Genomic DNA, 14,572 nt, shown 5'->3' on the forward strand with positions numbered 1-14,572 from the left:
CATTAAAGAAAATATTTGGCAAACACCTACAGATTGTCTAGACAAAATTAAGGGTCGGACCCAAAGGAAGCTGTGTGCACTCCTACTAATACAAGGCTTGACAAAGATGTATCGTGCAGCAACAGAGGTCAAAAGCATGAAGACAGTAAAATTGTCAGCGTTTTTAATGATTGTCTTGCAGCCTGGGGGGTGGGGGTGGGGGTTCACTGTATAAATGGAAAATATTATTGCAAGCTTTCACATCTATCTAGAGGTAAGAAAGAACACCAGGAATACAGCAAGAGAGAGAGAATGGAAACATATGTGTAGTAAAGTGGGTTTGTGTGGAAGCAGCAGCTTTGCAAGGCTTCCTATACCTCAATAGCCCGTCCTTGTGAACACATGGGGATGATTAGCAGATGTAGAGTAAATGGAGCGAGTCCAGAAGGTCTGTACACTGTGGGTCTTTCCATAGGAGTCCTGTGTGCTGCCTCCCCAGCTCAGCTCACTCGCTAGCCACAAGTTCAAAATTAGGTTCAATAACGTCATATCTGGATACGTCACTCTCTCTCTCTCTCTTTTTTATTTTATGTTTGTTGAATAGTCACGCTTTTTAGTAGGTTTCCAAAAAACGTTACTAGCAGTGTTATGAGTCATTGTTTTGTTTTTTTCAAACTCACCTAAAATGTAATAATGTTTTGAAAACATTTATCATTTATGTAAGTGCGGTATCCCTTAATATCATTTAGATTGTATAGACTAGGCCCACCCTGGTGTTTTTTACTTTCAGACATGTACAGTTAGAGATGTTGGTTTTCATAACTTTTGTACTCTAAGGATTTACTGTATAATAATCAAAACAGTCTGACTGTAATTTATATCACTAGCTCATTTATACCTCATCTTCTACACTGTTCTCCAGGACTAATACCAGATAGAGGTCACAGAATACATCCGGGGATACAGAGCTATATATTCCATCATGTTCAGAAATACCTTTGCATGATTTATGCGGTGCACATGGAATTCTAGATATGTTACAAGTCATAAAGGAACGTGTAGAGGTGTAATCCATCTATCTGGAGTCTGAAGGAGTGATCTAGTGTAACGCCGCCTGCAGTCATAGCCCAGGACCTGATTTACTGTCAGGCGTGCGGAGCAGTAACTGAGATGAGCAAACAAGTGGACATAATCAAAAGGCATACCGGCATGCAGATGTTAATGACTGATCAACGTTTCAAATGTGGGCAATCTAATGTATTCTGTGATTACATTTATTTCCAGTTATTTCACAGTGTACTGTATATATCACTTTAATTGATTTTGGAAAATGAACGGTAGTCCCAAGTTCCCAACTTTATTTTAATTCTTGGGTAAAACTTTTTTTTTTTTTTAACAAATTGGAAATATTCTAGGTTTCAGATGAGAGACACTTCAACTCAAGGAGAAAGAGAGAAAAAGAGGTAGACAAGTTAACTTATTAAATAACCATTTAGGATTTCAACAGTCCAACAGTGATTTTGATTTTCTTTTCTCTTTCACTTTTACAAGTCCATAAACTTTTTAAACAGACCGGTTGGAAACGCATAACAGAGAAGAATCTACTTCTACATAACCTGCTATGTGCATTTGGAGCCTGGAGTTACGACCAGCACTGTGTACAATTACACGTGAATAAGCAGTACATGCTCTTGTATGTGGAACATGAGACACTAGGTATCCCTGTCGGGTCGTCTGACCTGTGGAGGGATGCACATTAAATACTTTGAGGCTTGTCCTGATGACAGCTTTATGGGGTTTGGATAAATATCACAGCCAGTGACACATGTCCTATTGATGGCTACATTTTCAGCCATCTGTAAAAGCATTTCCTCCGGATCTTTGGCGTTACTGTAAAAGGGCCCTCTCTCCCGTTTAAGCAATACAAGTATAATTACAGTATCTGGAGATTTTCTTTCCCATATAGACCAGGTCAGTCAGTGTTATGAGTCTGTGTTGGATAATCCACGTGTGCTGTGGATACTGTTGACAATTCAATATTTTTTTTCCATAAGGGACACGAGGACCATTACTAAACAATTGCAATATAATGTAACAGTTACGTGTGTGAATCTTGAAGCATTTGATCAGAGTCAAGTGTGAGCTCATTCAAACCCTCTGTGTGCCATTCATTAATGCCCAGGCTGATTCCCTCAATATATTAACTAAAACCTTTTAGTTCAGAGGTATTTTCAATGATGCCAGTAGAGATGTTTCCCCTTGGTAACCCTTGAACTGAAGCTGATATTCAGGTATTGGGCACATAGTATACTCCAGGAATGTAATGGAATTCTGGGAAAAAAATAACGTTTCTCAATAAAGCATGTGTAAAAAGAACGAATAGAGGAAGATGAGTGCTCTTATTTCAAGACCCCCCTTTTGGCTTTGGAATAGAGTTTCTTATACCTTACTGATTTAGAGTGGTTATTGTCTGCCTTGCATTAAGAACATAGTTTCATTGCTTAACTTTTAGTTTAAGAGGGGGGCTGTGGGGGGGACGGGACTCCTTGCTTATCCTCAGGCTTACTGTGCATCTTGGTAGTTGGAAAGATATATTTGACATTACTGGGCAGTGTGGTCTTAATTTTCATGTGGTTTGTTTTTAATGGTTAATTGGTGGGGTGTTGTCTTAAGAAAAAAATAAAAATAAAAAATTGATCTATGTTGATAATTTATGACATCCAGCAAAACACCCCCACCCCAAAGCACAGTCCTCTTTTGCCCCTGACTCTCCACTGGCTGTTGCAATGTATGACTCTGCATTCCGTCTGCATTATAACATCATCGCTAAGCCTCAGTAATGGTTTGGGGTCATTAAAGGCATTCCAAATGCAACCCCATTCCAGAAATCTGGGACCTTGAGGATAAAAGGTATGTTTATGGTGGTTTCTGGTTGGAGAATAGCATAATAACCATTTTACAATAATGCTTTGATTTATCTGAACAAATAGATTTTACAGATTAATGTGTAGATTAGAATAATAGAGGATCCACAGTACGTTTTTCAAGCATTAATTGGAGAAATAAAACCTTGTCTCTTTTGTAGTGGTATAGCAACTGAAAACAGAGAGTTGAGATCCAGTTCTTTTGTAGTTTCTTTCTGAAATTAACTGTTGATTTTATTGTCACACATGCTGTGAGGTCTCGCATGCTCTACAGTGCATTTCCTATTAGGGCTAATTTCACCACCCTTAGAGAAAAGTTGAAAAAAATAGCAGTGCTGTACTCAGAAGAAACATCAGCAGAACATTACCAGCAATGGCAACACAGTGATTTTAAGTATTGCAATGGTCCCAATACAGCAATGTGCTAACACCCTAAATCGGTTTAAATAACAACTGTAACTAAATAAACCATTGGGATACCACTGGCAGACTCCTCCCATTACCTTGTACTGAACCAGAGCATTGTTATTGTAGGATAACGATATTTAGTCTTCAAATGGTGAAAAGGAGCTAACAAGGAATCGATGTAACATTATGGAGATGGAAATGATGTAGTCACCGGTGTGCAGCTGGTAACTGGGAAAGGGAAGGCTGTAACCTGTGCTTTGTTTTTTTGTTCTAGCATCTTATGTGTGCTGGTTTGTGGTGTTTGGTCGAAGGAGACACATCTTGCAAAACCAAACTGGATCCCCCACTGGACGGCACAGAATGTGGTGCAGACAAGGTGATTTTGAAATAATTTTACATAGCATTTTTAGTTAACTATTTTATTTAGATCATTTTTAACAGCAGTTTTCCATTTACAGTACTTAATCTAGTAATTAGAAAAGACCACATTTTTTCCTGTTTTCATAGGTATATTATGGCCCTATCTCGGATGGGTGTACAGTAGACTAGATTATTTGGAAAGGGGTACGGGGCCTAAAAAGTTTGAAAACCACTGCTCTAGAGTATAAAGCAATACAGGAATGCAATTGAATGTACAGTGATGGTAATATAGTTAAGTGTTCAGATATTTACTAATGAATGAATAAATATACACCTGCTTACAGTGTAAAATGCGCAAAGACAATGCGAGAGCCGCTAGCGAGTCATTCCACAATGGTGTGTTGTATTGCGTTCTCCTGGGTATCTTTCAGTGGTGCAGGGCTGGAGAATGCGTCAGTAAGACCCCCATCCCGCAGCATGTGGACGGAGACTGGAGCTCCTGGAGTCAGTGGAGTGTGTGTAGCAGGACCTGTGGCACTGGAGCCAGATTCAGGCAGAGGAAGTGTGACAACCCACCGTAAGTTAATAAGGAAAGAGAGCCGTGGAAGAACCGATCCTATACACTGTGCCTATCCGTTGCAGTTTGTAAACTCCTCTTTATACGTCCTACTACACGTCTGTTGTCTGTACTAAGCTCCAGGCAGAAAGAGGCTTATGGGCCCTATTCACAAAGCCTGTGAGGTAATAAAGGATGTTTTATTCCCTTTTTATGAATAAACTAAAGTTTGGTATTCAACTGCTGTTGGATTCTTTAACAATAGTTTCATGAATATTAAACTTTTGTTTTAAGAGACTTTCTGTAAATAAACAAACACTAGTTTTGTGAATAGGGCACTGTGACGCCTTATCATTTCTTAGTCTTATGTTGGTTCCCAATATCTCTGCCCCTTTCACCTTTCCAGTATATAGAACACCTTCCACAATGAGGTGTCGAAATCTTCCATTCTGCCAACGGGGGGTTGTTTAAAAGTTGTGCCACATATCTGACCTACTTTAAAACTGCAGCACGGAGTGGAATTATGCCTTTTTTATTCTATGCATATTTCCCCAGCAGTAATTCGGTAATAAACCAGCACGATTTAATGTTGCATTAAATGTTTCTCAAATAGAGGCTCAGACAAGTCCAAAGACCATGTGCATCACTGAACTTGGATCGCCATCAGACGAGCACGCTGTTTTTATTTGGGTCCTGACTATTGAAAGTGGCCTTGATATAATTCTCAAGAAGACAAAGCAGCAAGCAGGGTGCAGTCTGAAGAGCTGCATTAAAAGGCAATTAGCTTTCCAGAAAGTGAAAGCACATTTGCTTATTGGAGCTGTGCGGAATTATTTCAGCAGTTGTGTTCAAAATGCAATTTCAGAAGAACAAAACGAGGCCCCTCATTAGAAACCGATCCGGTATTGGTAGCTTTTTATTAACCCGTTTCAAGCTGGGTCAGAGCTTAAGGTTTAGCTCCCATGCCCATTTACAATATACCCTCTCTAAATGCCAAATGAAATGTATTTTAATGGCGTCCCAGAACTATTTACGAGGGTCTTTGGTCCCCACGTTCTGTATGTTTCCAGCTGTTCCAGATTGTCTAATATTGCTTTTGGGTCTCATTTCTTTGCATAATCCTGGCTTTCCTTCTACCTAGACACTCGTAATACTCTATTGTGAACGACACTTCACGTCTGGCATCAAGTCACCTCATCTGCTGGGGCTGTTCTGATGATTACATCTTATTTCAAATATAAAAATGTTTGAATAAAAAATCTGTTTAAACATTTAAATACATAGAGACAAACTGACTGGATTCTAATATGTATCTGTGAGTGTACTGTATGTGCACTATTTCTTTATTTGGTATTTTGTACACCAAGCACAAAGTACTGATACAAATATTTAAATATTTAGCATTAATGAGCAAATTTGCCATATGTATGCATTCTTTGTCATAGTTTTTTAAGGAAACACTGGGAGCCCTAGTCACAAAGCTTTAGACTGTTTTAAGGAATTTAGCATGGTACTTTTTGCAGTTTTACTATGCATTTTCCATCCATGGTTTACCATCAAAATACTTTACCATACCTTGCTGGTCTTCTATAATGCTTACCGATGCTTTACCATGCTTTCACTATGCACTTTTTTTTTTTCAATTTTACAATCCATTTAACTACAGTATTTGTTAACTGTTTTAGGGTTTATTAGTATATTGATATTCCTTATTATATTATAATTGTCACTACCTCTGGCCTACTTTTTTTTTATTTACACTGAGCCAGATGGAAGGAGATTGGTACTAGCATCACCTTGCAATATTCCAGGCATGAATGAAATGCACCTGGGTGGTTTGAAGACTTGTCCTAGCAAATTGACAGCCTTCGGGACAGACAGTAGCACTGACATTAAAGGTGAGAATGATCGAACAGGTTGTATCTTTAACTCAGTTGTTTCCTCTTGTCCTTTTCAGCCCAGGGCCAGGTGGGAAGCATTGCCAGAAAGCCAGTGTTGAGCATAAAGCCTGCGAGGGCCCGCCCTGCTCAAAGGGGTTTCCTACCTTCCGGGACCAGCAGTGCCAGTCGCATGACAGGCAAGCTAGCAAGAAGCAAAACCACTGGACTGCTGTTATTAATGATGGTGAGATTCACATCTGTTTCTTTACTTATTATGGTATGTTTTGTTACCAGCGTGGTTGTGATGGGTACAGTAAAACCAATGCATACACCAAAGTACCTTTTATATCTTTACATCTGAAATGTTTCGGTATGTTAAACATACCTTCTGTCAAGGGAAAGTGTGTTTGAAAACAAACAGTGGAGGTACTTTATAGGCTTTTGATGCCATGGGAACTTCACTCGTGTCTTTTTAAAATCTGTTAATGTGCTTGTGATATAATTTACTACACAGCTGCTATACCATACAGTATATAATCAGTTTCTTACCTGTTTAATATCTTAGTCTTCTGTGTCCGGTTTGTACCTTGTGTCCTGTAACTGTTGGAGAAATGATATGAAGAAGTTTGGGATCATATGTGCTGAGATTAACAGCTCGTTTATAACCATGATCATTTACTTTAGACCTCTGTCTTGTAAAATGTGCCAGACCTGTTTCTATGCAGAAAACGCAAACGAAAAATAATTCTTATTCAGCGAAATTTGTCTTTTCATTTGTGTGTGTGTGTGTGTGTGTGTGTGTGTGTGTACGAAAAGCCTTTTAATCAGAGTCCAATTCATTCAATGCCAGTCTGACAAATATAACAGCTGTTAGCCAAATGTATGCTATTTCAACTTCCATAACAGGATGTGGAGCGGTTTGTCTGAGGGCTATGGGAATCACAGTACGCCCTCCTTATTTACCTATCAAAAGCAGTCATAATTAGGCTGCTGCTGCATTTAACTCAATCAAAGGTGGCTTCTAAGATGAATTTAATGAAAAGAAAATGTCATACACAAAGTGATTGAGCTCAATTTAAGTATTCTTGAAGTTCACATATTGTAAGTTCACATATTGTACCAGTTTTTGTAAATTTAAAATTGCATTGAGTAATCAGCTGCAAGTCATTTAAATATTATTTTCATTAAACAGCATTGTATTACAATGCTGATAAAGCAGTACTGAGGCTAGTGTGCTCATAGCTTACTTGTAGTTGACACTGGAGTAAATATGCAACAAATCAATGAGAGGAGATTTTCCATACTACAATGTACAGAGTAATTGTATTCAATTCAGGGAGTGGAGTCACTTTGTCCATTCACTGCTATCTCTTGTGTTAACTTGCCTATCACAGTTTATAAAGCTATTAAAAATCAACCCTGATGACAGGTTAAGCACACTTTTGGCTCACTCGGTGGCCTACGATCTATCATGTATCATTACATGCTTGAGCAATCTTGTTATTTGCATGGATCCAATGCTCACAGGGTTTCTGAATCGTTCAGATAGAACCCAATCGGCTCTAAATAGAAAGACCGAAAAGCAACATTTTTTTGCAGCAGGCTTTTGTTTTAATGGACGCCAGTTCACGTCCAGCCACTACCCTGTTACACAAGATAAAATCAAGACCCACAACATGTCAACTTGTGTTAAACATGCCAGCAATAATATGTTTAGTTCCCAGCCATAAATCAAATCACATCTACCAGTATTTCTAGTCAAAACAATACCTGCCAGAATTCATACTAGAGACAAAAAAATATAAGTTATGTCCTAGAAACATTGTAAAATACCCCCCCCCCCAACAGTTTATGATAAAATTTGGTAATTTCTTTTTAATAGCGACAATATTCATATAAGCTTATTATACTTTTTTTTTCCAGAAAAGCCATGTGCCTTGTTCTGTAATCCACTGGGAAGGGACTCTCCTGAGCTGGTGGCTGAGAGAGTACTTGACGGCACTCCTTGTGGACCGTATGAGACTGATCTGTGTGTGAATGGAAAGTGCCAGGTATGTTGACACGTTTTCAGGTTGTACCAAAAATAACAACATTACTCATTTTCATTTTACAGTCCAATTCAGTCTGTTTACCATCTCTAAAATTAAAGCATTGGCTAGTACTGCATGCCTCAGCAGTAAACATGAAAACTACAGTTACATCTGCCGGCTGAATTGATTTGTTGCTACATCTCCGTTAGTCTCGGTCTGAACGTCTCGACTAACCCCCTGCTTGTGCATGGCAGGTATGGAAGTGTGCAGATTTAATTGGCCCGAGACGCAGCTGAGGTCAAGACTGAAGGGAAAGCTTCCTCAGTATGGTCTTATTGATTGGGTTTATTTTATAGGTGCTGCATGTCCTTGATTTTTGGATAGATGTGTTCTGCATATTATTATTGTGTAGCTTTCAGCCTTGTGACATGAGACCTACACTCCTTTTAAAGAGACTTGGGACTCAATGATGAAAGTCTTCCCTGCAATTAACTGCTCTGTATCAGCAGCACACTGTGCAAATATAAGCTGCAAGATTTAAACCTGGCTTCCATCTCCGAACACCAAGCGCCCAGCATCCAACACTATCTAGGAGAGAAGTTTGCTATACGTGAGTGTAGGTCTAGCTCACTATAGTGTACTACAGTATTAAAACACTATACCCGGGTATAACGCCAAAGAAGGCCCTGCTTACTTATTACCTGGTATACTGCGCACCTCCTGTATAATGCACAATCCATGTATGTTACGCAGAAATTCTCTCAATAATAGTTAAGATCAAAGGGTGTGTGTGTTATAGTCCGAAACATTACGGTATAGGGTTTTGCATCCATGCCCTGTACTGTATATAATGTAATACCAGTGGTATATACAGTGAAGCCCAGCATAGAATATATAAAATTGGTGCAGAAGGTCCAGCCCACTTGGGCCTTATCCTTTATCTCCATCTGCTCTGTGTAATGTTTTTATGCTGTCATGTGATACTGAATCAGCTGATCTCTTGGACAGAACATGCCTCTGATACCTTGAAACTATACTATAGACACTTTGCACTGGTTCTTTTTAAAACCCACAGAGGGATGGGCTGGCCATATATCTAGGTACTGTAATATCTAGTCTCAGTACTGCTTCTGAAACAAACCAAAAACAAGGTGTTTACAATTAAATCGTAATTAACCCAAGCTGAGGGAAGCTCTCAAGTGACATGGACATCTGCGCTGGCCTGGCTGAGCCCGAGGAAGCTTCCCATGTGGGACAGCAATGCGTTCAGCATTACCTGTATAAACATTCACAAAGACACTGCCGTGTTTAATGGGAACATTAGTCATCTTTTAATGGTTTAAAAAGACACATTTACCACTGTTGCACTGAAATAATGCAGAAAATGGAAATTACATTTAAATAATGATGTCATGGTTTAATCAATCTTAGGTACTGTATTATCATATGGTTTCCCAGCATGGTCAGGGTGAATACCACAATTAGGACCATATGAGTTACTTCAGAGTGTTACATAGCTGTCCTATCCAATGCAATACATGTATACATGCAATGAAACAAGGAATTCCTACAACACAATATATTTTCCATTTCCAAACTTACAATGCACATGTGCTGTTGCGTTGCCAGACACTGGCTTCCTTTGTCCTTCATTAAAAATATTATACATAACTGGAGAGACCCCTGAGATCAAACATCTCATTAGTCTCAGACTTTAAAAGACATCAGAATTCATGGATAGGATCAGAACTAACCAGACATAACCTTCCTACCAAACAATTTGAACACACTGTTTGTTGAGATCCTGTTCAGGTCATTTTAGTTCAGTCTTGAAAGTGCATAAACCGGGGAAAGCTGAGATGTTGGCAGGGTGGGACTCTCTTCCACATATTGTACAGGGATGAAAATAAAACTCTCATTGTATAGCGGTTTGATTCATGCCAGGTTTTATTATGAGCCATAGGTGCAGGTGATCTCTATAAAAGACGCAGTGTTTGTCTGATTAGACCCAGGGGCAGGGAATGGGAAAAAAATATGTCACATTAGAAAAAAAGTTATTAAAACCTAATCTGGGTAGGACTTTCTGCTTGGAGTGTCTCCTGTGATACTGCTACTTGGAGAGAGTTTTGTGGATGAAAAAAGACCATATCTGTATTCCACTGGAAGTAATAAAACCTTTGCAACAGTAGTTAATGCTTACTTGCTCTCCATACACCCTGCATGTTAATATCTCCCATGTGCAAAACTGAAGCTGACTTCTCTGTAGATCACAGATATACCCCCAAATCATCAAAATGAATATCTTAATGCTAAAAATCAAAGTCGTGTTGGATCACTTCACATTAAAACGGGGTATTTAGCTCTCTTATGCCTACTTCTTTGTTTATTATCACCTGTATGCATAACAGATGAGTTTAAGTCAGTCTCTAAACACTTTAATTGGTCGCAAATGAGAAAGGCTCTTTGCTTGCTTGTTTGACTCATTTGGGAGCAGATCATTAGAGGCACAGATTAAAGTAAAATAAATACCCTCCTTGAATTTGAGACTTTTCACCTGAGGGGGAAAAAAAAGAGCTATGTTATGTTAAGCCAACTGTATGGAAACTGAAAAAGGCTGTGAAAATAAAAGACGACTGGCTTAAAAAATCATTAACAGTGGTGAGGATCCCAAAAGCACAGATCAGCCGGGCAGTGTAACTGGGAACCCTGCATAGCTTCATTTCAATCAGAAGGAATTTCCAAATGGGATTTTCATGACTTAATTGCCAGTAATTTTATTTTGCAGGCAATAATGCAAGTAAAACATTCAATACATATTAGAAACATCTGTCATCTGTAGCACACACTGGAGGTTTCTCCTTTGTATTATATAAAATATGCATCTCCCGATGGGGCATTCTGGAGAACACACTTTACTGCAGATTTCAACCGTCAACTTCTTTTGAAGGAATCCAAGGTGGTTATCATTGAGTATTTCAGTGAGCGTCTTCTGCGTGTACTTGCAGTATCAACATATAAAACTGCAGGGAGTAGGTTTTTTTTTTTTTTTTTTTATAGATTTGAATGGTGGTGGTAATATGACCCAGCACTGTTTAATCAATTCAGTAGATCCCTACTGTGTCTAAAGAAGCCACATAACATATGCAACTATTATACTGCGAAATTGTGCTTTGGCTGTGAGTCCGGGTTCCATGAATCTTGAGATTGTGAACCTGTGTAAGGAGGCGCAGGTAGCATGCTTACATGTGAGGATTGGAACTGTGCTGGGGTTTCAACACACACAACAGAACTAAAGCCGCTTCTGATTTGAATTCATGTTGATCTACTTTGCGTTTCATATCTGACAGATTATCACATTACAAGATACTGCTCTAATCACCCCTGATAAACGACAGAGAATTGTCTTGTAATTCTTGCTCTCCTTTGGATTTTCTTCCACGCTGTCTTAAGTTGTTAAGCCTTCAATCTAAAGTGCTTTGCTTTTGTTTAGCGAGCCTAAGTGAGCTTTCTGAAAAGTAAATTCTATTTTTTGTGTTCATTTTTAAATGACTAATTATAGGACACTGTAGATTAAATCACAGCATGATGTATTGAATAAAGGCAGGACTGCTTATGACCTGTATAATCCCAGGGTTCACCCCCTGATGCCTTCAGTGTTCAAGTAGATACAGTGAGGTATCATTCGCCTCAAGACAGTAACCGCAGAACACACCAAGCTGGGGGAATTTGGGAGTTGAAAGTGAAGGGGCTCCAATCTATGTACTATCTACTGTAGTCCCAGCTCTGCTTTTTTAGACCCATATTTACATAGAATTTTACTCATTTAAAAAAAAAAAAAAAAAAACTGTGTGCAGCACTTCTTATATCTCTTTGAAGTACTACAGTACAGCAGTCTGGCTTAAAAGGAATACAAATTCCAGTAATTTACTGTTAAAATGAGTGTTTCCAACAGTCTAGGCACCAAATACATATACTATACATGAGTCATAATCCCCAAGTAATTTAGATTTTTTTTGTGTTATTATTTCTTAACCGTTACCATATGCCTCCTAATATGGGATAATATTAAGCAGAATTGCACATAAGGTATTCAATATCAATTTGCAGTACGGCTCTCAATTATTTGCAGGTACAGTAACATACCCATGACATCATGACTCCGCTGCCTCATAATTAGCTCCATACTCCCCATTTGCTTTTCTGAGTAAATTTCACATGCAGCTTCTTCAGCTGTTCTTGTGCCATGCCCGGCATTACAGAATCATATCTATCCTCTTGTACAAGTAATAAAGTCCAGCAAGTGAAACAAATCCGTCCTGTAAAAAGAGAATTATCAGATATTCTGGGGAAAAAGCATTATCTCTGTGGTTCAAGTTATTTATTTATTTTTTTGGCTCTTGATCAATTTGTGATGGCAAGAATGACAGCAGGTGTTGAACAAAAATACATTTAGAGTATTAATATAATGTAATGCTTAATTAATCAATATCACTTTTAGCGTGGGGCTAGATTCTCAAACAATCATAAGCATTCTAAAAGGAATAACGCATCTAATAATATAATCGAACCAGATCTATCATTTCAGTTACGGGCATTATGCTCCTACATTAATGGGTGCCTGTTTGTGTTTGTTTTTACTTTAGAAAATTGGCTGTGATGGAGTCATTGGCTCTTCAGCAAAGGAGGACCGGTGCAGCGTGTGCAATGGGGATGGCAAGTCCTGCAAGATAGTGAAGGGAGATTTCAGCCACGCCAGAGGAACAGGTGAGTGTAGTGTCTTTCCAGGTCTGTACATATTCATAGTGAGGGAGGTTCAAACAAGGACACACTCCAGCCCTAAACCACGAGGTTACAGGTTCCAATCAAACAATAACCATCTTCAGCACAATAGAAGACAGGGCAGTGTCTCTAATGCCAAAAAGAAAGAAAATGGATTTTAAAGCCTTGGTTATGCTTCCTTTTAAGTAAACCAGGTCAGACTCTCATATAGGACTTCAATTCAACACACTAGTCTGGGGACAGGGAATCTTTGGAAAAGAAAACCATGACATACTCCTAGAGCAATGCTTTGGAAATATTTTTGTACTAAATGAACCGATTTCACATTTCCACCCACTTGTGCCTAGTGTATTGGACCTCCCTATTTATTCACATGAATACAGATTCGCTTCAGCATGCAGATGGGGCGGGGGGATCTACAGTATTGGATCATGAACTGCAACAATAACGGGGGTGTGAGTCACTAATCAAGATCATTCAAACCTAAATGTCTTTAGTGTTTTATAAGGCTATTCCCTGACCAGGCTGGGGTGTAGTCTGTACAGTATATTTGAAGAAATGCTTAACAGTACACCCAGAAAGAAAGGTGATAAAGTAACAGATTTGAAGCCAAAAAATAAGCAATACACGATGCACGTAGTATAACTGTAAAGTGAGTATAAATCCTTATGTGGAGCACACCATAGTGACAGGTGACTTAGGCTGCCACCTACCGTGGAGTGCTAGTGCTGCAGCAGCTTCACAAACACAAATGCCCTCTACCAAGTGTGTCAGAGGAGACGCCCCTCTGGCTACTCCATGCAGATTCTCATAGTGACCAGCTACAGTGGCTGACACCTACACACACTATACTTGTGCCAGAAACACAGGCAGTCTGGGATTCAAATTAATTTTCCTTCTGGTTTTAAGGTACCACACTTTCAGCCCCCCAAAAATACATTGAAAGTGCTCATCCAGAGGTGTAAAATCATAAAATAACCAAGGTATTAGAATAATTTGGATTTAATTAATTTCCCGTAAAGCAGTAAAGAATTGGGTCTTTTCAATTGATCGAAACAGCAGTGGAGCTAATACTGCCCCCATTTTAATCATTAAGTTATAAACGTTCCTGAGCTTGTATTTTTTATTTTTGTATTTCTTCATATTTTATGTAACTGGCCTATGACCGTCCTTAATGCCCTGTCTTTGACCTGGGGTGGGGGGATCTGTAAACAAAATATGTATTAAAATAACTGATTTTTGTACAGTAAGTACTATCTTGAATAGTTCTTGATTTATATATTTCAGATACTGTATTTACTTTGCCACTGTTTTTTGAACAAAAGCTTTTTATGCAATTTGCTTATGATGACAAGGTATGGTGTGTGTGTGTGTGTGTGTGTGTGTGTCTGTGTGTGTGTCTATCTGTGTGTGTGTGTTTGCAGTAGAAGTAATTCCAGAAGTTTTGCTATTAACATGACTAAACCCTTCACAACCCCTTTTCTGTTTCCCAGTCACCAGTAGCCATTGTAAGAAGGTTTCTACGTGTGTGATGTCAAAGCCCAGGGCTGTTCCCAAGTGTTATTCGTGTAAGATACCTGGCTGTGAATGTGTGCTTTCTGTCCTGGTTAGAAACTACATGTTGTTTGATAAATGCCTGGGGTGTGTTACTCATTG

The 14,572-nt window shown here is 38.9% G+C and overlaps 1 protein-coding gene across 2 annotated transcripts in view; it reads left to right on the plus strand.

The window, feature by feature from the left end:
* LOC117429193 (A disintegrin and metalloproteinase with thrombospondin motifs 17-like) overlaps positions 1–14,572 on the plus strand; it is an 84,640-nt gene that overhangs the window by 36,884 nt on the left and 33,184 nt on the right. The window contains exons 11-16 of one of the 2 annotated variants that reach the window (XM_058998901.1): positions 3,586–3,687; positions 4,103–4,248; positions 6,185–6,351; positions 8,031–8,158; positions 12,781–12,901; positions 14,410–14,484. In XM_058998901.1, coding sequence (XP_058854884.1) covers positions 3,586–3,687; positions 4,103–4,248; positions 6,185–6,351; positions 8,031–8,158; positions 12,781–12,901; positions 14,410–14,484 — 739 coding nt within the window. The remainder of the gene's footprint in view (positions 1–3,585; positions 3,688–4,102; positions 4,249–6,184; positions 6,352–8,030; positions 8,159–12,780; positions 12,902–14,409; positions 14,485–14,572) is intronic. The other variant, XM_058998902.1, reaches the window with a different exon arrangement.

This window comes from Acipenser ruthenus, chromosome 24, assembly GCF_902713425.1.
Source record: "Acipenser ruthenus chromosome 24, fAciRut3.2 maternal haplotype, whole genome shotgun sequence".
Classification (NCBI taxonomy): domain Eukaryota; kingdom Metazoa; phylum Chordata; class Actinopteri; order Acipenseriformes; family Acipenseridae; genus Acipenser; species Acipenser ruthenus.